The sequence below is a fragment of the Balaenoptera physalus genome (assembly GCF_965194825.1).
Source record: "Balaenoptera physalus genome assembly, contig: HAP1_SCAFFOLD_573, whole genome shotgun sequence".
Taxonomy (NCBI): Eukaryota; Metazoa; Chordata; class Mammalia; order Artiodactyla; family Balaenopteridae; genus Balaenoptera; species Balaenoptera physalus.
The window spans coordinates 70,552-95,483 of NW_028126165.1; the positions used below are offsets into that span (position 1 = coordinate 70,552).

At 53.6% G+C, this 24,932-nt stretch overlaps 3 protein-coding genes across 3 annotated transcripts; all 3 read right to left on the reverse strand.

The window, feature by feature from the left end:
• Nucleotides 1–2,157: 2,157 nt before the first annotated feature.
• Nucleotides 2,158–7,388, reverse strand: LOC309653547 (double homeobox protein 4-like protein 4; the record flags this gene model as incomplete). Its single annotated transcript, XM_082478469.1, has 5 exons — nucleotides 2,158–2,847; nucleotides 3,358–3,512; nucleotides 3,920–4,040; nucleotides 5,455–5,609; nucleotides 7,346–7,388. The coding sequence occupies 5 exons, from the start codon at nucleotides 7,386–7,388 to the stop codon at nucleotides 2,158–2,160; spliced, it is 1,164 nt and encodes a 387-aa protein (XP_082334595.1).
• A 3,079-nt stretch (nucleotides 7,389–10,467) lies between these two features.
• LOC309653548 (double homeobox protein 4-like protein 4) lies at nucleotides 10,468–15,698 on the reverse strand (the record flags this gene model as incomplete). Its single annotated transcript, XM_082478470.1, has 5 exons — nucleotides 10,468–11,157; nucleotides 11,668–11,822; nucleotides 12,230–12,350; nucleotides 13,765–13,919; nucleotides 15,656–15,698. 5 exons carry the CDS (start codon nucleotides 15,696–15,698, stop codon nucleotides 10,468–10,470), a joined length of 1,164 nt encoding a protein of 387 aa, XP_082334596.1.
• A 3,067-nt stretch (nucleotides 15,699–18,765) lies between these two features.
• Nucleotides 18,766–23,996, reverse strand: LOC309653549 (double homeobox protein 4-like protein 4; the record flags this gene model as incomplete). The annotated part of the gene is made up of 5 exons (XM_082478471.1): nucleotides 18,766–19,455; nucleotides 19,966–20,120; nucleotides 20,528–20,648; nucleotides 22,063–22,217; nucleotides 23,954–23,996. 5 exons carry the CDS (start codon nucleotides 23,994–23,996, stop codon nucleotides 18,766–18,768), a joined length of 1,164 nt encoding a protein of 387 aa, XP_082334597.1.
• Between the last annotated feature and the right edge of the window lie 936 nt (nucleotides 23,997–24,932).

Consider the following 24,932-nt stretch of genomic DNA (forward strand, 5'->3'; position numbering starts at 1 on the left):
GCTGCAGAGAATTGAAAACTTAGAAGCAAACAAACAAAAAAAACCACACAGAAACACAGAACCATCTCTAATGTGTTCTTTTGCCACCACGTGGATTAACATGAGGACAGTGAGCTTATTTAGAAACAGTTGGGAATTGGAGTAATTACACCACCAATTCGTGAAAATATGGCTGGGGCGTGTGTGTTTGTGTGATCTGTGTGTTTGATTTTCTGCACCCACCCACTAAGGGCGGTTGTCAGGTAGTACCCGTGGACGGATGCCACCGGGGCTAGTAGGAGTCTGCAAGTCCCAGGAGGCCCAGGAGGATGTCCTGAGGAGGTGCAGGTCCTGGTGGTCCCTTGTCCTCAAGTGCCAGAGATCAGAGAGGGGGGCGTGACCATCTTGTTGGATCAGGGTGGTTTTTCCCGAGAAGGTGGAAGTTTTGGCTGAGATAATCACGGAAACATGGGATTTGCTGGCTCCTCCCAGAAGGCACTGGCTTCCAGACTTGGACCGGCTCCCTCCTGGCCAATCCAGGTGGGGTAAGCTTGCTTGGGAGAGTAGAAGCTTTGATCAGCATGGCAGCCAGGACATCCTGAGAGCCCGCAGGTGTGTTTATGCACAGTCTACCAGTGGCCTCCCTGTGGACGTTCCGCTGCCCGTCCCTGGGCTCCGAGATTTCGCTGGAGCAGCCAGCATTGAACCCCCAAGATGGTAAAGCCACAGCTCCTAGCTCTAGCTAGCGTCTGTGCAAGTCCTGCCACCCACAAGGATCTCAGTGTTTCCCGGCACACTGTGACCCAGTGTTCCTCCCGCCCTCTTGAAAGCACCATCTTTTCCATAAGCTGTCTCTTACCGCATCTCCAGTCATACTTGTCCTGAGGCTACCGTGGCCAGATTCTTTTCCCAGAAGCCCTATGCCAACTGTGTGCCCCTTGAAACTGACACTTCCTTTCTGCCCAACGAAAAGAAGGAGAGAGATAGAGAGAGAGAGAGGAAGAGAAAGAGAGAGAGAGATACAGAGAGACAGAGAGAGAGGGCTGTATATTGCTCTAGAGCTCTGGAGAAAGGGGAGCCTAAGACAGAGGAGTGACTTGGAGGGAGCTGAGGACTAGATGTGTCTGCAGAGATATACACACTATAGAGCTAGAGACCCGGATGCAGTTGTAGCTAGAGACTCAGATACATCGGTGTATACACATTCAAGTGGCAACTCTCAGATTATTTTCCTACTTCGTGCCGCTGACACACCCATGCTGGACATGGGGAGCACGGATTGAGCCAATGGAGAATCACTCAACACAGAGTGTACGAGGCACATGTGTTGGAAAATATTTTTGAAAGAAGCAGTGGAAGGGATCACCGGCCACGACGTTAAGATGCCACAGGCATTTGATTTTTCATTTCCTTTGTGCATCGCTTTAGTTGTAACACTGCTTATCTTTTGAGAGGTGTGTGCGTGTAGTGTGTGGCCATAGACAGACAATGAGAGAGAGGGAGGGATGGAGAGAGATTATTTGCCTGCATAATAAACCGGGCACAGTTGTTACTATGAACTCTGTCAATGAAAGTGTTTGCATAGTTCTGTCTTTGTGTGCAAGGACGATGCCCTTGAGGAATCCTTCCACACCCTGCACACAGAAACGAAGTGAAGGTTGTCACTGAGAGACGGTTTTCGTGATTCCACTAGGGTGTGTTTGTGGCTACAAGCTACGGGACTAGACAGGGGCGTCTGGACCACCTTCCCGTGCTGTCCCAGGCCAAGGGAGGGATTTCACCTCCCCGAGGAAACGCGGGAGAATACAAAGCGACCAAAGCACAACCAAGAACTTGAACTGAGTGCCAAGATTTATTGATTGGATCAATGGAATGTCACATACAACGGGGAAATCCAGTTCAGCCTTGGGTCCTCCTCGTTGCCATTGGAAGGCTAGAATTCCTTGAGGCTTCAGAGGTGGTGTCCCTCCTGGTGCCCATGCTTCCTGACAGTCCGTGTGGAGCACGGCATTGCTCGTAGACACAACGCAGTTGCCGTCGACAGTCTTCTTGCCTTGGTCGCCCTGCCAGACACTATCATGAGCGTTGCTTGTTCCTTCTCCTTTCTCTCGCCCGTGGCTCTGCCTCCCAGGAAAGGAGGCTTGAACGGGGCTCGGGGGAAGGTCTTCCTACCTCCCCCTAAGCCTGTGGCACTGGGGAGCCTGGCAGCATGTCGAGCAAGGCCTGGAATTCTTCCTCGCTGAGGGGGGCTTCCAGGGTTGCCGCAAGTTCCTCTTCCTCTGCGTCCGCATTCAGAAATGGGCCTGCCTTGTCCAGAATGTCCGCGTCTGACAAGAGTTCGTCCAGGAGGCTTGAAGAGCCTGGAAGGGCTGAGTGCTGGGGCTGTTGCTCCAGCTGGGGAGATGTCTCTTCACTTGAGGTTGGCTGCTGCGGCCAGAAGTGTGTCTCTGGCGGTGCAGGCGGCACGATGGCCCCCTGGGCAGGCTGCCCACTGGCGATGACAGCATGTGTCCCTTCGCCCCATGGAACTGTGGCCGGAAGAGGCTGCGGGTTCTGGCATCCCTGAAGTGCTGCCAGGCTGGGCTGGACCACGATGAACATCAACGGGTGGCCCACACAGCACCCAGAGGCAGCCCCTGGCACAAGAAAGGTGGGGGAGAAAACAGGAGTGGCCGCAGCAAAGGATTGCATGCTCTCAGGTGCATGAGAGGGAGGATAACGATGAGAGCTGCTATGGACAGTGGGCGGGGGGCTTTGGTCCGACAGGGCAGTCACGGCTGATGTGGCATCTGGTCCTTCGGCCAGGGCATTCACAGGCCCACTAGCGCTCTGCTTTGGGTGCCGAGCTCTTCGGTTCTGGAACCATATCTAGGGAACCATATGGGGAGACAGGAACATTAGCAGCGCGACAGTCCAGATCTACTTGCCGCCGCCCCATCCCCGGCCGGCCCCGCCCCGGCCCGCCCTGCCCTGCCCTGCCCTGCCCTCCAATCTGTCAGGTCCATGGCAAGTACTGGTGGGCCTCATCTAAGGGCCATTTTACCTAGAGCTTTCGCCTTGGCTCTTGAAAATGCGGGAGGACGTCAGGGCAACACAGGACCCACCCCACCCGTCCCCACCCCTGGCTTTGAGGAGAGCCGTCATTGACCGGCTACAACCTCAGGCCCCTCTCTGGCTGCCCAGGACTTCCATTGCCCTCTCCTCTTCCGGAAAGGGATGCCTTCAGATCAGCCCCCTTAGTGTATTCGTAGGACGAAGGGAACCTCCTCCCAATCCCCCCTCGCCAAGCCTACCTATATCCAGCAGCAACCCGTCACAAGGTTTAACACTCCTTCCTCGTGGGAGAACCCAAGTCCCACCCACTGGTGGAGAACTTACCTGGATTCGAGGTTCGGGAATTCCTGTCTGGTGAGCCAATTCTTCCCTGGCAGCAATAGATGGAAATCGATCCCTCTCAAAGGCTTGCACAAGGACCCTTGTTTGAGAAGGAGAGATGAAAGTCCTCTTTCGCCTGGCCTCTCTTCCCAAGCTTTCTGAAGAAGAACACACAGAGAAGAGAGGACATTCAGGCCAACTGCAGCACATTCACAGCAGATGCAGTGTGTGGTATGTAGGAAGTGGTATGTCATAGATCAAGATCGATACATCGATACATCTTATTCAGTGCTATGTGAAAATGCCCCATGTGATGGAAGAAGGGATTTCTGCACATCCGGGCAGGTTCCGGACCCGAAGATTCCAAGCCTTCCCGGCCATGCAGCTCCCCACCCTCCAACAGGGCCATGATGCTCCTGTGTGGAACAGGAATGGGGCAAGAAGCCAAGATATCATGGTTTCCTCTCTGAAGCGTTCTTGGCCCCCCACGGTCATCCACGTTCAGAGATGATTGTGTCTCAAGGGGATGCTCTGGGGAAATGCCTTTGGATTGCTGGGTACTTACCTCGAGTCAAAGCCTGAGGCGGTGGCGGCCGCAGCGGCTGCGACTGCCCTCCTTTGAAGGCATTCTCCGACAGCAATCGGCTCTGCTTCAGGCGTCTTCCCCGTTGGTTTTGAAACCAAACCTGGGTACAAAGAAAGAAAGCCTTGTCATTCAATGCTCATGCACGTACTTCCAAGATCGATTGCAGGGATGCACCATAGCACAAACGCACAAACGCGCCAGCCAGCCAGCCAGCCAGCAACAAGCCGACTAATGGAGACCCAGTACGGCCCCTCTGCCCCCAGTGTAAATATTTACGAGTCAAAGGGACTGAACTCTCACTGGCAGGTAGAATGTAGACTCCCGCTTTCACCTCTGAAGAAGTGCACCAGATTCCAGAATACACAATCTGTGTCCGTGAAAATAATCCTTCCTCTTCGAGTCACCTTACTGGTGTCCAGAGTAACGACTTGTGACACAGGAGGAGACAATGCTTGCTTTCCCACAGTCAGAATGGGATGGATAGCTACCTCTCTCTCTCTCTCTCCCCCGCCCCACCCCTCCTCATCAAAACTACCAGTTTGTCTCTGGGTCTTTTGGTCTCCGTCTACGATTCTCCGCATCTACCTGTTGACGTCTGTCTCTGTTGCCACCCGCCCGCCTGCCCACCTGCCTGCCTGCCTGCCTTCCCCTCTCTCTGTCTCTGTCCCAGGCTCTCAGGCTCAATCTCCTTTCCCTCATTTGCTCTCTTTGCCTCCCCTTTGGCACGGTCCATGCCCGATTCATGGTTCCCTGCCTCTCTTATGTCCCCACAGGCAGTACTGTCTCATAACACGCAATCATATCCATTAGCAAGTGCCCCCATGAAAACCACACTTCCCATGCTGCCTGGGAACTACTCATTGACAGTCACTTCTCAGGGACTACATGCCTCCATCACTCTTAGGTCAGGAGACTCTTATGTACCCGCTCCCCATCTTCAGAATATGTGTCCTTGTCTTCAACAGTGAAGCCGTGTGCATGCTACCTCATTCCCCGAGGCCGAACCGCAGTGTGGACCTGTGCTTGTGTGCGTGTGTGTGTGCATGTTTTTAGACGTTTCTGACGGTGGTGTGTGGAAAATGTGACACCCTGAGAAAACGTGTTCGTAGGGAAAGCCAATCAGTCTTTGGCGACGCTTTGTAAGGTCGCAGGCGAGGTGTTCCTACCTTTGGTGACTCCTCTCCAACCTGCCCAGAGAGGGAAGTCTTCAGCACGGCTAGTTCCTTGGAAGCCAGCCATCAAGGGAACACCTCCCTGGCACCACCAGGCCCTCCTGCTTCCTTGGCCCCTCGCCCTTTATTCTTGACCACCCATTTGAATGGACCTCTCGCCACACAGCTCAGTCTGGCCACGTTTTCCAAAGGGAGCCACCTTCCTTGCCCAGATTCGAGTCCCTGCTGTCTGGAGCACCCAGAAGAGGAAGCCCCCAGGGCAAGGACTCCAGCTGGCGTAGGGCGACTTGCGTCTGGCCATGGACCCCGAGAGGGAGAATGGATCGAGAGACTCGGACGTACCTGAATTCTGCTTTCTGGAATGCCCAGTTCTCGTGCCAGCCGTTCTCTGGTCGTTATCCCGGGGTAGGGGTTCTGTTGAAAGAGTGCTTGCAGGGTGTCCTTCTGACTCAGCCTCAGAACCAGCCTCCTCCTTCGCGATGGCCTTGAGAGTCGGCCTGTGGGAGAGAAAAGGGGGAATGTGTCAGGGGCGAATCCATGGAGGTGCAAACCACTGGTACCGGCACAGCGCTGGTCCTTGTGCCACGTGAAAAACCTCTAAGCCAGGGGAAGACTCTGCATTTGGAACAACCGTGGGCACACCCTGAAAGCCACGCTGAGTGGGACCCTGTGGGCTCAAGCTAAGCTGAGGGTCAAGGCTATGGGGATCCCCCCACCACTCGCCAAGGATCCACAGGGCGCCATGCAAGCAGAAGGGGAAAGCCCTAGAAAAACAGGCTAACGTGACCAAAATGGGTGGAAGGATTGTCCACCTGTGGAGGCCTCAGAAAGTCTTGATGGCTCCTACCAGATTTACCTTGAACTCTAAGCTAACGAGAGGAGCCCGGCTTCTGGACTGTCATACGCACAGGGCACATCCGCTTTCACTATTTGAAAGGAAACGAGACGAAAGCCAAACGAAGCCAGACAAACACACAAGCCAACCCCCAACACAGAACGCACTAGGAGATTGTTAAGAAGACCCACATTTTTGAGATAAGGACCAACGTGGGGCCCCGTCTGATGGCGCCCGCCCACCCACACACGCACAACAGCCCAGTGTACTTCGGAAGATGAGTTTCCCTTTCCAGGCACCAAGGTCTTGCTGACTCGCCGTGTGTGTGTGCTATTCTTTCAGTTGTGCAGCCTTGAAGGGCTGCCCCCCATCCCTGTCCTATTTGAGGTTGCGTCTTTCTGGTGGCAAGGGGATAGATGCGTGTTTGTTTCCTGCCTTCTAAGGCGGGAGACGGGCGTGATGGCCAGAGTGGATGTGGTTTCAGGCACGTCCTGCACATCCTTGAGATTTGAGTTTCCTGAACTCTCTCCAACTCTAGGACAACACCAACCCTTCTGCAAGGGCCACCCGCTCTAGCAGCTGGCAGCTGGTGACGTAGGGTCGTCTCCAGGTCTCGCCCTGGAAGGAGGCAAGGCAAGGCAAGGGTTTCGGACCACCAACGGGGACTTCCTTTAAAAGCGCCCTTCCTTCCTGCCAGCTCCAAGGAAAATCTTTGGAAAGCACTCAAGGAACGAACGTGTCACACTGCGGATTTTGCCTCTCCAGAGGCTCCTGCACTGGCTACCTTGGAGTCCAATGAGAGACAGTTCGAGTGCTCCTGGAATCTCTGTTTCCCAGGCTCTAGCTTTCAGTTGTGGTCAAAGAAAAACTCTCTTTTTCTTCTATTCTTAATACATACTGGATGTGGATTCTTTCCATGGACACCATGGAAGTTAAACCAGTTCGAATGGAACACGAAACCAAAGAGAGCAAATCCGTAACAACAGCAAGAATAGAACATGGGAAACCAACTCAAAATCCCAAACACGGTCAACCGGAAAAGAGTGTCAGTTTAGTTGGGAACGTTTTCAAACACTCGTGTTCCATTCACTGCAACCACAGGCTGGGATTTTTGGTAGAGAAGCCATTGTCAGGCAACAGGCCTAGCTACTTCCATGTCGATTTCAAGAAGGAAAACAAACGAACCAGCAAACCAGAAATATGTACGTGAATTGCCCAAACCAAGGTGCATCCTTTTGCCCAACTGATTCCAGAAACATATCCCAGCATATCTGTCCGTGCCAATTAGTGGTCATTGGGAAACTTCAACCTTCGTGGTGATCAACCCTTGGGGTGGGGAGGTGCATGAGTGTATTTGGAGGACCCAACCCCAGAGCCCAGATGCTGAGGGCAACGTACCTGCGGAGGTGCTGTATGTGCCGGACGAGCTGGACGAATCCATGGTGGGAGACCCACACGGATGGCACGGAAGCTGCTGGCCAACTGCTCAGTGCTGAGAAGCTCAGGATTTATAATGGATGAGGATGCCCCGCCCCTATTTATGTAAATAGCCGCAGATGGTGGGGAACCCTTCCTTGCAAATTGAGAACCTGGAAGGAATCCCGTGAGGCAAGTGGGCGTTGGAATGGAAGGCCTGTTCGGAGGCTCCCAGGTCCCTTTGAAGCTGCCGCCCTCGTCATCCTTTCCCAGAATGCTTGGGGTCCAGTGCTCTCTCGTTTTCACACCTTTTCACATTCCACACATACTTTTGCTCTCCGTGGAATTCCCCAACTCTGAGTCCCTCACGCTTAGCTGTGTCACTGTACTTTCCAAAATGGAGAGAGAACCTGGAGCCTAGCTTTCCTCGAGTACGTTTCCCACTTCGTTCATCACCACCAGGACGTCATTGCCTCCCACTCTTAAAGCATTTCCTTGGCTGGGGTTTGAGTTCCCGATAATTCACACAGTAAGATTGACTGCTTATCTAGGGTCTACCCATGGTCCTCAACAGTTCGGGACTTTTTCAGAGGTACCCTGAAACCCACCCCCTTGCTCACATGCAAGGGGGCATGAGAGGGCAGAGAAAGGGGCAGGCCACACGTGTAGGTTTCACAAGCCAAGGAACTTAATTTCAGTGCTTGTCCTTGGCGTCCACAAGACGAAGTCGGTTTCACTTTCACTGGTCAACTGGCATCTGGAAGAAGGAGAAGAGAGGAAGAAGAAGAGGAGGAGGAGGAGGAGGAAGAAGAAGAAGAGGAGGAAGAAGGAGAGGGATATGAAGCAAGTCATCTGATGGATGATGACACAGCTTGGTTTGAAAGGAACGCTTTGGATTCCAAATACAACCATCCCAACATTTTCGGGGCGTTTGCGCTGCAGAGAATTGAAAACTTAGAAGCAAACAAACAAAAAAACCACAGAAACACAGAACCATCTCTAATGTGTTCTTTTGCCACCACGTGGATTAACATGAGGACAGTGAGCTTATTTAGAAACAGTTGGGAATTGGAGTAATTACACCACCAATTCGTGAAAATATGGCTGGGGCGTGTGTGTTTGTGTGATCTGTGTGTTTGATTTTCTGCACCCACCCACTAAGGGCGGTTGTCAGGTAGTACCCGTGGACGGATGCCACCGGGGCTAGTAGGAGTCTGCAAGTCCCAGGAGGCCCAGGAGGATGTCCTGAGGAGGTGCAGGTCCTGGTCCCTTGTCCTCAAGTGCCAGAGATCAGAGAGGGGGGCGTGACCATCTTGTTGGATCAGGGTGGTTTTTCCCGAGAAGGTGGAAGTTTTGGCTGAGATAATCACGGAAACATGGGATTTGCTGGCTCCTCCCAGAAGGCACTGGCTTCCAGACTTGGACCGGCTCCCTCCTGGCCAATCCAGGTGGGGTAAGCTTGCTTGGGAGAGTAGAAGCTTTGATCAGCATGGCAGCCAGGACATCCTGAGAGCCCGCAGGTGTGTTTATGCACAGTCCACCAGTGGCCTCCCTGTGGACGTTCCGCTGCCCGTCCCTGGGCTCCGAGATTTCGCTGGAGCAGCCAGCATTGAACCCCCAAGATGGTAAAGCCACAGCTCCTAGCTCTAGCTAGCGTCTGTGCAAGTCCTGCCACCTACAAGGATCTCAGTGTTTCCCGGCACACTGTGACCCAGTGTTCCTCCCGCCCTCTTGAAAGCACCATCTTTTCCATAAGCTGTCTCTTACCGCATCTCCAGTCATACTTGTCCTGAGGCTACCGTGGCCAGATTCTTTTCCCAGAAGCCCTATGCCAACTGTGTGCCCCTTGAAACTGACACTTCCTTTCTGCCCAACGAAAAGAAGGAGAGAGATAGAGAGAGAGAGAGAGAGGAAGAGAGAGACAGAGAGAGAGAGAGAGAGAGAGATACAGAGAGACAGAGAGAGAGGGCTGTATATTGCTCTAGAGCTCTGGAGAAAGGGGAGCCTAAGACAGAGGAGTGACTGGGAGGGAGCTGAGAACTAGATGTGTCTGCAGAGATATACACACTATAGAGCTAGAGACCCGGATGCAGTTGTAGCTAGAGACTCAGATACATCGGTGTATACACATTCAAGTGGCAACTCTCAGATTATTTTCCTACTTCGTGCCGCTGACACACCCGTGCTGGACATGGGGAGCACGGATTGAGCCAATGGAGAATCACTCAACACAGAGTGTACGAGGCACATGTGTTGGAAAATATTTTTGAAAGAAGCAGTGGAAGGGATCACCGGCCACAACGTTAAGATGCCACAGGCATTTGGTTTTTCATTTCCTTTGTGCATCGCTTTAGTTGTAACATGGCTTATCTTTTGAGAGGTGTGTGCGTGTAGTGTGTGGCCGTAGACAGACAATGAGAGAGAGGGAGGGACGGAGAGAGATTATTTGCCTGCATAATAAACCGGGCACAGTTGTTACTATGAACTCTGTCAATGAAAGTATTTGCATAGTTCTGTCCTTGTGTGCAAGGACGATGCCCTTGAGGAACACTTCCACACCATGCCCCCAGAAACCAAGTGAAGGCTGTCACTGAGAGACGGTTTTCGTGATTCCACTAGGGTGTGTTTGTGGCTACAAGCTACGGGACTAGACAGGGGCGTCTGGACCACCTTCCCGTGCTGTCCCAGGCCAAGGGAGGGATTTCACCTCCCCGAGGAAACGCGGGAGAATACAAAGCGACCAAAGCACAACCAAGAACTTGAACTGAGTGCCAAGATTTATTGATTGGATCAATGGAATGTCACATACAACGGGGAAATCCAGTTCAGCCTTGGGTCCTCCTCGTTGTCATTGGAAGGCTAGAGTCCCTTGAGGCTTCAGAGGTGGTGTCGCTCCTGGTGCCCATGCTTCCTGACAGTCCGTGTGGAGCACGGCATTGCTCGTAGACACAACGCAGTTGCCGTCGACAGTCTTCTTGCCTTGGTCGCCCTGCCAGACACTATCATGAGCGTTGCTTGTTCCTTCTCCTTTCTCTCGCCCGTGGCTCTGCCTCCCAGGAAAGGAGGCTTGAACGGGGCTCGGGGGAAGGTCTTCCTACCTCCCCCTAAGCCTGTGGCACTGGGGAGCCTGGCAGCATGTCGAGCAAGGCCTGGAATTCTTCCTCGCTGAGGGGGGCTTCCAGGGTTGCCGCAAGTTCCTCTTCCTCTGCGTCCGCATTCAGAAATGGGCCTGCCTTGTCCAGAATGTCCGCGTCTGACAAGAGTTCGTCCAGGAGGCTTGAAGAGCCTGGAAGGGCTGAGTGCTGGGGCTGTTGCTCCAGCTGGGGAGATGTCTCTTCACTTGAGGTTGGCTGCTGCGGCCAGAAGTGTGTCTCTGGCGGTGCAGGCGGCACGATGGCCCCCTGGGCAGGCTGCCCACTGGCGATGACAGCATGTGTCCCTTCGCCCCATGGAACTGTGGCCTGAAGAGGCTGCGGGTTCTGGCATCCCTGAAGTGCTGCCAGGCTGGGCTGGACCACGATGAACATCAACGGGTGGCCCACACAGCACCCAGAGGCAGCCCCTGGCACAAGAAAGGTGGGGGAGAAAACAGGAGTGGCCGCAGCAAAGGATTGCGTGCTCTCAGGTGCATGAGAGGGAGGATAACGATGTGAGCTGCTATGGACAGTGGGCGGGGGGCTTTGGTCCGACAGGGCAGTCACGGCTGATGTGGCATCTGGTCCTTCGGCCAGGGCATTCACAGGCCCACTAGCGCTCTGCTTTGGGTGCCGAGCTCTTCGGTTCTGGAACCATATCTAGGGAACCATATGGGGAGACAGGAACATTAGCAGCGCGACAGTCCAGATCTACTTGCCGCCGCCCCATCCCCGGCCGGCCCCGCCCCGGCCCGCCCTGCCCTGCCCTGCCCTGCCCTCCAATCTGTCAGGTCCATGGCAAGTACTGGTGGGCCTCATCTAAGGGCCATTTTACCTAGAGCTTTCGCCTTGGCTCTTGAAAATGCGGGAGGACGTCAGGGCAACACAGGACCCACCCCACCCGTCCCCACCCCTGGCTTTGAGGAGAGCCGTCATTGACCGGCTACAACCTCAGGCCCCTCTCTGGCTGCCCAGGACTTCCATTGCCCTCTCCTCTTCCGGAAAGGGATGCCTTCAGATCAGCCCCCTTAGTGTATTCGTAGGACGAAGGGAACCTCCTCCCAATCCCCCCTCGCCAAGCCTACCTATATCCAGCAGCAACCCGTCACAAGGTTTAACACTCCTTCCTCGTGGGAGAACCCAAGTCCCACCCACTGGTGGAGAACTTACCTGGATTCGAGGTTCGGGAATTCCTGTCTGGTGAGCCAATTCTTCCCTGGCAGCAATAGATGGAAATCGATCCCTCTCAAAGGCTTGCACAAGGACCCTTGTTTGAGAAGGAGAGATGAAAGTCCTCTTTCGCCTGGCCTCTCTTCCCAAGCTTTCTGAAGAAGAACACACAGAGAAGAGAGGACATTCAGGCCAACTGCAGCACATTCACAGCAGATGCAGTGTGTGGTATGTAGGAAGTGGTATGTCATAGATCAAGATCGATACATCGATACATCTTATTCAGTGCTATGTGAAAATGCCCCATGTGATGGAAGAAGGGATTTCTGCACATCCGGGCAGGTTCCGGACCCGAAGATTCCAAGCCTTCCCGGCCATGCAGCTCCCCACCCTCCAACAGGGCCATGATGCTCCTGTGTGGAGCAGGAATGGGGCAAGAAGCCAAGATATCATGGTTTCCTCTCTGAAGTGTTCTTGGCCCCCCACGGTCATCCACGTTCAGAGATGATTGTGTCTCAAGGGGATGCTCTGGGGAAATGCCTTTGGATTGCTGGGTACTTACCTCGAGTCAAAGCCTGAGGCGGTGGCGGCCGCAGCGGCTGCGACTGCCCTCCTTTGAAGGCATTCTCCGACAGCAATCGGCTCTGCTTCAGGCGTCTTCTCCGTTGGTTTTGAAACCAAACCTGGGTACAAAGAAAGAAAGCCTTGTCATTCAATGCTCATGCACGTACTTCCAAGATCGATTGCAGGGATGCACCATAGCACAAACGCACAAACGCGCCAGCCAGCCAGCCAGCCAGCAACAAGCCGACTAATGGAGACCCAGTACGGCCCCTCTGCCCCCAGTGTAAATATTTACGAGTCAAAGGGACTGAACTCTCACTGGCAGGTAGAATGTAGACTCCCGCTTTCACCTCTGAAGAAGTGCACCAGATTCCAGAATACACAATCTGTGTCCGTGAAAATAATCCTTCCTCTTCGAGTCACCTTACTGGTGTCCAGAGTAACGACTTGTGACACAGGAGGAGACAATGCTTGCTTTCCCACAGTCAGAATGGGATGGATAGCTACCTCTCTCTCTCTCTCTCCCCCGCCCCACCCCTCCTCATCAAAACTACCAGTTTGTCTCTGGGTCTTTTGGTCTCCGTCTACGATTCTCCGCATCTACCTGTTGACGTCTGTCTCTGTTGCCACCCGCCCGCCTGCCCACCTGCCTGCCTGCCTGCCTTCCCCTCTCTCTGTCTCTGTCCCAGGCTCTCAGGCTCAATCTCCTTTCCCTCATTTGCTCTCTTTGCCTCCCCTTTGGCACGGTCCATGCCCGATTCATGGTTCCCTGCCTCTCTTATGTCCCCACAGGCAGTACTGTCTCATAACACGCAATCATATCCATTAGCAAGTGCCCCCATGAAAACCACACTTCCCATGCTGCCTGGGAACTACTCATTGACAGTCACTTCTCAGGGACTACATGCCTCCATCACTCTTAGGTCAGGAGACTCTTATGTACCCGCTCCCCATCTTCAGAATATGTGTCCTTGTCTTCAACAGTGAAGCCGTGTGCATGCTACCTCATTCCCCGAGGCCGAACCGCAGTGTGGACCTGTGCTTGTGTGCGTGTGTGTGTGCATGTTTTTAGACGTTTCTGACGGTGGTGTGTGGAAAATGTGACACCCTGAGAAAACGTGTTCGTAGGGAAAGCCAATCAGTCTTTGGCGACGCTTTGTAAGGTCGCAGGCGAGGTGTTCCTACCTTTGGTGACTCCTCTCCAACCTGCCCAGAGAGGGAAGTCTTCAGCACGGCTAGTTCCTTGGAAGCCAGCCATCAAGGGAACACCTCCCTGGCACCACCAGGCCCTCCTGCTTCCTTGGCCCCTCGCCCTTTATTCTTGACCACCCATTTGAATGGACCTCTCGCCACACAGCTCAGTCTGGCCACGTTTTCCAAAGGGAGCCACCTTCCTTGCCCAGATTCGAGTCCCTGCTGTCTGGAGCACCCAGAAGAGGAAGCCCCCAGGGCAAGGACTCCAGCTGGCGTAGGGCGACTTGCGTCTGGCCATGGACCCCGAGAGGGAGAATGGATCGAGAGACTCGGACGTACCTGAATTCTGCTTTCCGGAATGCCCAGTTCTCGTGCCAGCCGTTCTCTGGTCGTTATCCCGGGGTAGGGGTTCTGTTGAAAGAGTGCTTGCAGGGTGTCCTTCTGACTCAGCCTCAGAACCAGCCTCCTCCTTCGCGATGGCCTTGAGAGTCGGCCTGTGGGAGAGAAAAGGGGGAATGTGTCAGGGGCGAATCCATGGAGGTGCAAACCACTGGTACCGGCACAGCGCTGGTCCTTGTGCCACGTGAAAAACCTCTAAGCCAGGGGAAGACTCTGCATTTGGAACAACCGTGGGCACACCCTGAAAGCCACGCTGAGTGGGACCCTGTGGGCTCAAGCTAAGCTGAGGGTCAAGGCTATGGGGATCCCCCCACCACTCGCCAAGGATCCACAGGGCGCCATGCAAGCAGAAGGGGAAAGCCCTAGGAAAACAGGCTAACGTGACCAAAATGGGTGGAAGGATTGTCCACCTGTGGAGGCCTCAGAAAGTCTTGATGGCTCCTACCAGATTTACCTTGAACTCTAAGCTAACGAGAGGAGCCCGGCTTCTGGACTGTCATACGCACAGGGCACATCCGCTTTCACTATTTGAAAGGAAACGAGACGAAAGCCAAACGAAGCCAGACAAACACACAAGCCAACCCCCAACACAGAACGCACTAGGAGATTGTTAAGAAGACCCACATTTTTGAGATAAGGACCAACGTGGGGCCCCGTCTGATGGCGCCCGCCCACCCACACACGCACAACAGCCCAGTGTACTTCGGAAGATGAGTTTCCCTTTCCAGGCCCCAAGGTCTTGCTGACTCGCCGTGTGTGTGTGCTATTCTTTCAGTTGGGCAGCCTTGAAGGGCTGCCCCCCATCCCTGTCCTATTTGAGGTTGCGTCTTTCTGGTGGCAAGGGGATAGATGCGTGTTTGTTTCCTGCCTTCTAAGGCGGCAGACGGGCGTGATGGCCAGGGTGGATGTGGTTTCAGGCACGTCCTGCACATCCTTGAGATTTGAGTTTCCTGAACTCTCTCCAACTCTAGGACAACACCAACCCTTCTGCAAGGGCCACCCGCTCTAGCAGCTGGCAGCTGGTGACGTAGGGTCGTCTCCAGGTCTCGCCCTGGAAGGAGGCAAGGCAAGGCAAGGGTTTCGGACCACCAACGGGGACTTCCTTTAAAAGCGCCCTTCCTTCCTGCCAGCTCCAAGGAAAATCTTTGGAAAGCACTCAAGGAACGAACGTGTCACACTGCGGATTTTGCCTCTCCAGAGGCTCCTGCACTGGCTACCTTGGAGTCCAATGAGAGACAGTTCGAGTGCTCCTGGAATCTCTGTTTCCCAGGCTCTAGCTTTCAGTTGTGGTCAAAGAAAAACTCTCTTTTTCTTCTATTCTTAATACATACTGGATGTGGATTCTTTCCATGGACACCATGGAAGTTAAACCAGTTCGAATGGAACACGAAACCAAAGAGAGCAAATCCGTAACAACAGCAAGAATAGAACATGGGAAACCAACTCAAAATCCCAAACACGGTCAACCGGAAAAGAGTGTCAGTTTAGTTGGGAACGTTTTCAAACACTCGTGTTCCATTCACTGCAACCACAGGCTGGGATTTTTGGTAGAGAAGCCATTGTCAGGCAACAGGCCTAGCTACTTCCATGTCGATTTCAAGAAGGAAAACAAACGAACCAGCAAACCAGAAATATGTACGTGAATTGCCCAAACCAAGGTGCATCCTTTTGCCCAACTGATTCCAGAAACATATCCCAGCATATCTGTCCGTGCCAATTAGTGGTCATTGGGAAACTTCAACCTTCGTGGTGATCAACCCTTGGGGTGGGGAGGTGCATGAGTGTATTTGGAGGACCCAACCCCAGAGCCCAGATGCTGAGGGCAACGTACCTGTGGAGGTGCTGTATGTGCCGGACGAGCTGGACGAATCCATGGTGGGAGACCCACACGGATGGCACGGAAGCTGCTGGCCAACTGCTCAGTGCTGAGAAGCTCAGGATTTATAATGGATGAGGATGCCCCGCCCCTATTTATGTAAATAGCCGCAGATGGTGGGGAACCCTTCCTTGCAAATTGAGAACCTGGAAGGAATCCCGTGAGGCAAGTGGGCGTTGGAATGGAAGGCCTGTTCGGAGGCTCCCAGGTCCCTTTGAAGCTGCCGCCCTCGTCATCCTTTCCCAGAATGCTTGGGGTCCAGTGCTCTCTCGTTTTCACACCTTTTCACATTCCACACATACTTTTGCTCTCCGTGGAATTCCCCAACTCTGAGTCCCTCACGCTTAGCTGTGTCACTGTACTTTCCAAAATGGAGAGAGAACCTGGAGCCTAGCTTTCCTCGAGTACGTTTCCCACTTCGTTCATCACCACCAGGACGTCATTGCCTCCCACTCTTAAAGCATTTCCTTGGCTGGGGTTTGAGTTCCCGATAATTCACATACTAAGCTTGACTGCTTATCTAGGGTCTACCCATGGTCGTCAACAGTTCGGGACTTTTTCAGAGGTACCCTGAAACCCACCCCCTTGCTCACATGCCATGGAGAGGGCAGAGAAAGGGGCAGGCCACACGTGTAGGTTTCACAAGCCAAGGAACTTAATTTCAGTGCTTGTCCTTGGCGTCCACAAGACGAAGTCGGTTTCACTTTCACTGGTCAACTGGCATCTGGAAGAAGGAGAAGAGAGGAAGAAGAAGAGGAGGAGGAGGAGGAGGAAGAAGAAGAAGAGGAGGAAGAAGGAGAGGGATATGAAGCAAGTCATATGATGGATGATGACACAGCTTGGTTTGAAAGGAACGCTTTGGATTCCAAATACAACCATCCCAACATTTTCGGGGCGTTTGCGCTGCAGAGAATTGAAAACTTAGAAGCAAACAAACAAAAAAACCCACACAGAAACACAGAACCATCTCTAATGTGTTCTTTTGCCACCACGTGGATTAACATGAGGACAGTGAGCTTATTTAGAAACAGTTGGGAATTGGAGTAATTACACCACCAATTCGTGAAAATATGGCTGGGGCGTGTGTGTTTGTGTGATCTGTGTGTTTGATTTTCTGCACCCACCCACTAAGGGCGGTTGTCAGGTAGTACCCGTGGACGGATGCCACCGGGGCTAGTAGGAGTCTGCAAGTCCCAGGAGCCCCAGGAGGATGTCCTGAGGAGGTGCAGGTCCTGGTCCCTTGTCCTCAAGTGCCAGAGATCAGAGAGGGGGGCGTGACCATCTTGTTGGATCAGGGTGGTTTTTCCCGAGAAGGTGGAAGTTTTGGCTGAGATAATCACGGAAACATGGGATTTGCTGGCTCCTCCCAGAAGGCACTGGCTTCCAGACTTGGACCGGCTCCCTCCTGGACAATCCAGGTGGGGTAAGCTTGCTTGGGAGAGTAGAAGCTTTGATCAGCATGGCAGCCAGGACATCCTGAGAGCCCGCAGGTGTGTTTATGCACAGTCCACCAGTGGCCTCCCTGTGGACGTTCCGCTGCCCGTCCCTGGGCTCCGAGATTTCGCTGGAGCAGCCAGCATTGAACCCCCAAGATGGTAAAGCCACAGCTCCTAGCTCTAGCTAGCGTCTGTGCAAGTCCTGCCACCCACAAGGATCTCAGTGTTTCCCGGCACACTGTGACCCAGTGTTCCTCCCGCCCTCTTGAAAGCACCATCTTTTCCATAAGCTGTCTCCTCTTACCGCATCTCCAGTCATACTTGTCCTGAGGCTACCGTGGCCAGATTCTTTTCCCAGAAGCCCTATGCCAACTGTGTGCCCCTTGAAACTGACACTTCCTTTCTGCCCAACGAAAAGAAGGAGAGAGAGAGAGAGAGAGAGGAAGAGAGAGAGAGAGAGAGAGAGAGAGATACAGAGAGACAGAGAGAGAGGGCTGTATATTGCTCTAGAGCTCTGGAGAAAGGGGAGCCTAAGACAGAGGAGTGACTGGGAGGGAGCTGAGGACTAGATGTGTCTGCAGAGATATACACACTATAGAGCTAGAGACCCGGATGCAGTTGTAGCTAGAGACTCAGATACATCGGTGTATACACATTCAAGTGGCAACTCTCAGATTATTTTCCTACTTCGTGCCGCTGACACACCCGTGCTGGACATGGGGAGCACGGATTGAGCCAGTGGAGAATCACTCAACACAGAGTGTACGAGGCACATGTGTTGGAAAATATTTTTGAAAGAAGCAGTGGAAGGGATCACCGGCCACAACGTTAAGATGCCACAGGCATTTGGTTTTTCATTTCCTTTGTGCATCGCTTTAGTTGTAACACGGCTTATCTTTTGAGAGGTGTGTGCGTGTAGTGTGTGGCCGTAGACAGACAATGAGAGAGAGGGAGGGACGGAGAGAGATTATTTGCCTGCATAATAAACCGGGCACAGTTGTTACTATGAACTCTGGCAATGAAAGTATTTGCATAGTTCTGTCCTTGTGTGCAAGGACGATGCCCTTGAGGAACACTTCCACACCATGCCCCCAGAAACCAAGTGAAGGCTGTCACTGAGAGAAGGTTTTCGTGATTCCACTAGGGTGTGTTTGTGGCTACAAGCTACGGGACTAGAATAGGGCGTCTGGACCACCTTCCCGTGCTGTCCCAGACCAAGGGAGGGATTTCACCTCCCCGAGGAAACGCGGGAGAATACAAAGCGACCAAAGGACAACCAAGAACTTGAACTGAGTGCCAAGATTTATTGATTGGATCAATGGAATGTCACATACAACGGGGAAATCCAGTTCAGCCTTGGGTCCTCCTCGTTGTCATTGGAAGGCTAGAGTCCCTTGAGGCTTCAGAGGTGGTGTCGCTCCTGGTGCCCATGCTTCCTGACAGTCCGTGTGGAGCACGGCATTGCTCGTAGACACAACGCAGTTGCCGTCGACAGTCTTCTTGCCTTGGTCGCCCTGCCAGACACTATCATGAGCGTTGCTTGTTCCTTCTCCTTTCTCTCGCCCGTGGCTCTGCCTCCCAGGAAAGGAGGCTTGAACGGGGCTCGGGGGAAGGTCTTCCTACCTCCCCCTAAGCCTGTGGCACTGGGGAGCCTGGCAGCATGTCGAGCAAGGCCTGGAATTCTTCCTCGCTGAGGGGGGCTTCCAGGGTTGCCGCAAGTTCCTCTTCCTCTGCGTCCGCATTCAGAAATGGGCCTGCCTTGTCCAGAATGTCCGCGTCTGACAAGAGTTCGTCCAGGAGGCTTGAAGAGCCTGGAAGGGCTGAGTGCTGGGGCTGTTGCTCCAGCTGGGGAGATGTCTCTTCACTTGAGGTTGGCTGCTGCGGCCAGAAGTGTGTCTCTGGCGGTGCAGGCGGCACGATGGCCCCCTGGGCAGGCTGCCCACTGGCGATGACAGCATGTGTCCCTTCGCCCCATGGAACTGTGGCCGGAAGAGGCTGCGGGTTCTGGCATCCCTGAAGTGCTGCCAGGCTGGGCTGGACCACGATGAACATCAACGGGTGGCCCACACAGCACCCAGAGGCAGCCCCTGGCACAAGAAAGGTGGGGGAGAAAACAGGAGTGGCCGCAGCAAAGGATTGCGTGCTCTCAGGTGCATGAGAGGGAGGATAACGATGAGAGCTGCTATGGACAGTGGGCGGGGGGCTTTGGTCCGACAGGGCAGTCACGGCTGATGTGGCATCTGGTCCTTCGGCCAGGGCATTCACAGGCCCACTAGCGCTCTGCTTTGGGTGCCGAGCTCTTCGGTTCTGGAACCATATCTAGGGAACCATATGGGGAGACAGGAACATTAGCAGCGCGACAGTCCAGATCTACTTGCCGCCGCCCCATCCCCGGCCGGCCCCGCCCCGGCCCGCCCTGCCCTGCCCTGCCCTGCCCTCCAATCTGTCAGGTCCATGGCAAGTACTGGTGGGCCTCATCTAAGGGCCATTTTACCTAGAGCTTTCGCCTTGGCTCTTGAAAATGCGGGAGGACGTCAGGGCAACACAGGACCCACCCCACCCGTCCCCACCCCTGGCTTTGAGGAGAGCCGTCATTGACCGGCTACAACCTCAGGCCCCTCTCTGGCTGCCCAGGACTTCCATTGCCCTCTCCTCTACCGGAAAGGGATGCCTTCAGATCAGCCCCCTTAGTGTATTCGTAGGACGAAGGGAACCTCCTCCCAATCCCCCCTCGCCAAGCCTACCTATATCCAGCAGCAACCCGTCACAAGGTTTAACACTCCTTCCTCGTGGGAGAACCCAAGTCCCACCCACTGGTGGAGAACTTACCTGGATTCGAGGTTCGGGAATTCCTGTCTGGTGAGCCAATTCTTCCCTGGCAGCAATAGATGGAAATCGATCCCTCTCAAAGGCTTGCACAAGGACCCTTGTTTGAGAAGGAGAGATGAAAGTCCTCTTTCGCCTGGCCTCTCTTCCCAAGCTTTCTGAAGAAGAACACACAGAGAAGAGAGGACATTCAGGCCAACTGCAGCACATTCACAGCAGATGCAGTGTGTGGTATGTAGGAAGTGGTATGTCATAGATCAAGATCGATACATCGATACATCTTATTCAGTGCTATGTGAAAATGCCCCATGTGATGGAAGAAGGGATTTCTGCACATCCGGGCAGGTTCCGGACCCGAAGATTCCAAGCCTTCCCGGCCATGCAGCTCCCCACCCTCCAACAGGGCCATGATGCTCCTGTGTGGAGCAGGAATGGGGCAAGAAGCCAAGATATCATGGTTTCCTCTCTGAAGTGTTCTTGGCCCCCCACGGTCATCCACGTTCAGAGATGATTGTGTCTCAAGGGGATGCTCTGGGGAAATGCCTTTGGATTGCTGGGTACTTACCTCGAGTCAAAGCCTGAGGCGGTGGCGGCCGCAGCGGCTGCGACTGCCCTCCTTTGAAGGCATTCTCCGACAGCAATCGGCTCTGCTTCAGGCGTCTTCTCCGTTGGTTTTGAAACCAAACCTGGGTACAAAGAAAGAAAGCCTTGTCATTCAATGCTCATGCACGTACTTCCAAGATCGATTGCAGGGATGCACCATAGCACAAACGCACAAACGCGCCAGCCAGCCAGCCAGCCAGCAACAAGCCGACTAATGGAGACCCAGTACGGCCCCTCTGCCCCCAGTGTAAATATTTACGAGTCAAAGGGACTGAACTCTCACTGGCAGGTAGAATGTAGACTCCCGCTTTCACCTCTGAAGAAGTGCACCAGATTCCAGAATACACAATCTGTGTCCGTGAAAATAATCCTTCCTCTTCGAGTCACCTTACTGGTGTCCAGAGTAACGACTTGTGACACAGGAGGAGACAATGCTTGCTTTCCCACAGTCAGAATGGGATGGATAGCTACCTCTCTCTCTCTCTCTCCCCCGCCCCACCCCTCCTCATCAAAACTACCAGTTTGTCTCTGGGTCTTTTGGTCTCCGTCTACGATTCTCCGCATCTACCTGTTGACGTCTGTCTCTGTTGCCACCCGCCCGCCTGCCCACCTGCCTGCCTGCCTGCCTTCCCCTCTCTCTGTCTCTGTCCCAGGCTCTCAGGCTCAATCTCCTTTCCCTCATTTGCTCTCTTTGCCTCCCCTTTGGCACGGTCCATGCCCGATTCATGGTTCCCTGCCTCTCTTATGTCCCCACAGGCAGTACTGTCTCATAACACGCAATCATATCCATTAGCAAGTGCCCCCATGAAAACCACACTTCCCATGCTGCCTGGGAACTACTCATTGACAGTCACTTCTCAGGGACTACATGCCTCCATCACTCTTAGGTCAGGAGACTCTTATGTACCCGCTCCCCATCTTCAGAATATGTGTCCTTGTCTTCAACAGTGAAGCCGTGTGCATGCTACCTCATTCCCCGAGGCCGAACCGCAGTGTGGACCTGTGCTTGTGTGCGTGTGTGTGTGCATGTTTTTAGACGTTTCTGACGGTGGTGTGTGGAAAATGTGACACCCTGAGAAAACGTGTTCGTAGGGAAAGCCAATCAGTCTTTGGCGACGCTTTGTAAGGTCGCAGGCGAGGTGTTCCTACCTTTGGTGACTCCTCTCCAACCTGCCCAGAGAGGGAAGTCTTCAGCACGGCTAGTTCCTTGGAAGCCAGCCATCAAGGGAACACCTCCCTGGCACCACCAGGCCCTCCTGCTTCCTTGGCCCCTCGCCCTTTATTCTTGACCACCCATTTGAATGGACCTCTCGCCACACAGCTCAGTCTGGCCACGTTTTCCAAAGGGAGCCACCTTCCTTGCCCAGATTCGAGTCCCTGCTGTCTGGAGCACCCAGAAGAGGAAGCCCCCAGGGCAAGGACTCCAGCTGGCGTAGGGCGACTTGCGTCTGGCCATGGACCCCGAGAGGGAGAATGGATCGAGAGACTCGGACGTACCTGAATTCTGCTTTCCGGAATGCCCAGTTCTCGTGCCAGCCGTTCTCTGGTCGTTATCCCGGGGTAGGGGTTCTGTTGAAAGAGTGCTTGCAGGGTGTCCTTCTGACTCAGCCTCAGAACCAGCCTCCTCCTTCGCGATGGCCTTGAGAGTCGGCCTGTGGGAGAGAAAAGGGGGAATGTGTCAGGGGCGAATCCATGGAGGTGCAAACCACTGGTACCGGCACAGCGCTGGTCCTTGTGCCACGTGAAAAACCTCTAAGCCAGGGGAAGACTCTGCATTTGGAACAACCGTGGGCACACCCTGAAAGCCACGCTGAGTGGGACCCTGTGGGCTCAAGCTAAGCTGAGGGTCAAGGCTATGGGGATCCCCCCACCACTCGCCAAGGATCCACAGGGCGCCATGCAAGCAGAAGGGGAAAGCCCTAGAAAAACAGGCTAACGTGACCAAAATGGGTGGAAGGATTGTCCACCTGTGGAGGCCTCAGAAAGTCTTGATGGCTCCTACCAGATTTACCTTGAACTCTAAGCTAACGAGAGGAGCCCGGCTTCTGGACTGTCATACGCACAGGGCACATCCGCTTTCACTATTTGAAAGGAAACGAGACGAAAGCCAAACGAAGCCAGACAAACACACAAGCCAACCCCCAACACAGAACGCACTAGGAGATTGTTAAGAAGACCCACATTTTTGAGATAAGGACCAACGTGGGGCCCCGTCTGATGGCGCCCGCCCACCCACACACGCACAACAGCCCAGTGTACTTCGGAAGATGAGTTTCCCTTTCCAGGCCCCAAGGTCTTGCTGACTCGCCGTGTGTGTGTGCTATTCTTTCAGTTGGGCAGCCTTGAAGGGCTGCCCCCCATCCCTGTCCTATTTGAGGTTGCGTCTTTCTGGTGGCAAGGGGATAGATGCGTGTTTGTTTCCTGCCTTCTAAGGCGGCAGACGGGCGTGATGGCCAGGGTGGATGTGGTTTCAGGCACGTCCTGCACATCCTTGAGATTTGAGTTTCCTGAACTCTCTCCAACTCTAGGACAACACCAACCCTTCTGCAAGGGCCACCCGCTCTAGCAGCTGGCAGCTGGTGACGTAGGGTCGTCTCCAGGTCTCGCCCTGGAAGGAGGCAAGGCAAGGCAAGGGTTTCGGACCACCAACGGGGACTTCCTTTAAAAGCGCCCTTCCTTCCTGCCAGCTCCAAGGAAAATCTTTGGAAAGCACTCAAGGAACGAACGTGTCACACTGCGGATTTTGCCTCTCCAGAGGCTCCTGCACTGGCTACCTTGGAGTCCAATGAGAGACAGTTCGAGTGCTCCTGGAATCTCTGTTTCCCAGGCTCTAGCTTTCAGTTGTGGTCAAAGAAAAACTCTCTTTTTCTTCTATTCTTAATACATACTGGATGTGGATTCTTTCCATGGACACCATGGAAGTTAAACCAGTTCGAATGGAACACGAAACCAAAGAGAGCAAATCCGTAACAACAGCAAGAATAGAACATGGGAAACCAACTCAAAATCCCAAACACGGTCAACCGGAAAAGAGTGTCAGTTTAGTTGGGAACGTTTTCAAACACTCGTGTTCCATTCACTGCAACCACAGGCTGGGATTTTTGGTAGAGAAGCCATTGTCAGGCAACAGGCCTAGCTACTTCCATGTCGATTTCAAGAAGGAAAACAAACGAACCAGCAAACCAGAAATATGTACGTGAATTGCCCAAACCAAGGTGCATCCTTTTGCCCAACTGATTCCAGAAACATATCCCAGCATATCTGTCCGTGCCAATTAGTGGTCATTGGGAAACTTCAACCTTCGTGGTGATCAACCCTTGGGGTGGGGAGGTGCATGAGTGTATTTGGAGGACCCAACCCCAGAGCCCAGATGCTGAGGGCAACGTACCTGTGGAGGTGCTGTATGTGCCGGACGAGCTGGACGAATCCATGGTGGGAGACCCACACGGATGGCACGGAAGCTGCTGGCCAACTGCTCAGTGCTGAGAAGCTCAGGATTTATAATGGATGAGGATGCCCCGCCCCTATTTATGTAAATAGCCGCAGATGGTGGGGAACCCTTCCTTGCAAATTGAGAACCTGGAAGGAATCCCGTGAGGCAAGTGGGCGTTGGAATGGAAGGCCTGTTCGGAGGCTCCCAGGTCCCTTTGAAGCTGCCGCCCTCGTCATCCTTTCCCAGAATGCTTGGGGTCCAGTGCTCTCTCGTTTTCACACCTTTTCACATTCCACACATACTTTTGCTCTCCGTGGAATTCCCCAACTCTGAGTCCCTCACGCTTAGCTGTGTCACTGTACTTTCCAAAATGGAGAGAGAACCTGGAGCCTAGCTTTCCTCGAGTACGTTTCCCACTTCGTTCATCACCACCAGGACGTCATTGCCTCCCACTCTTAAAGCATTTCCTTGGCTGGGGTTTGAGTTCCCGATAATTCACATACTAAGCTTGACTGCTTATCTAGGGTCTACCCATGGTCGTCAACAGTTCGGGACTTTTTCAGAGGTACCCTGAAACCCACCCCCTTGCTCACATGCCATGGAGAGGGCAGAGAAAGGGGCAGGCCACACGTGTAGGTTTCACAAGCCAAGGAACTTAATTTCAGTGCTTGTCCTTGGCGTCCACAAGACGAAGTCGGTTTCACTTTCACTGGTCAACTGGCATCTGGAAGAAGGAGAAGAGAGGAAGAAGAAGAGGAGGAGGAGGAGGAGGAAGAAGAAGAAGAGGAGGAAGAAGGAGAGGGATATGAAGCAAGTCATATGATGGATGATGACACAGCTTGGTTTGAAAGGAACGCTTTGGATTCCAAATACAACCATCCCAACATTTTCGGGGCGTTTGCGCTGCAGAGAATTGAAAACTTAGAAGCAAACA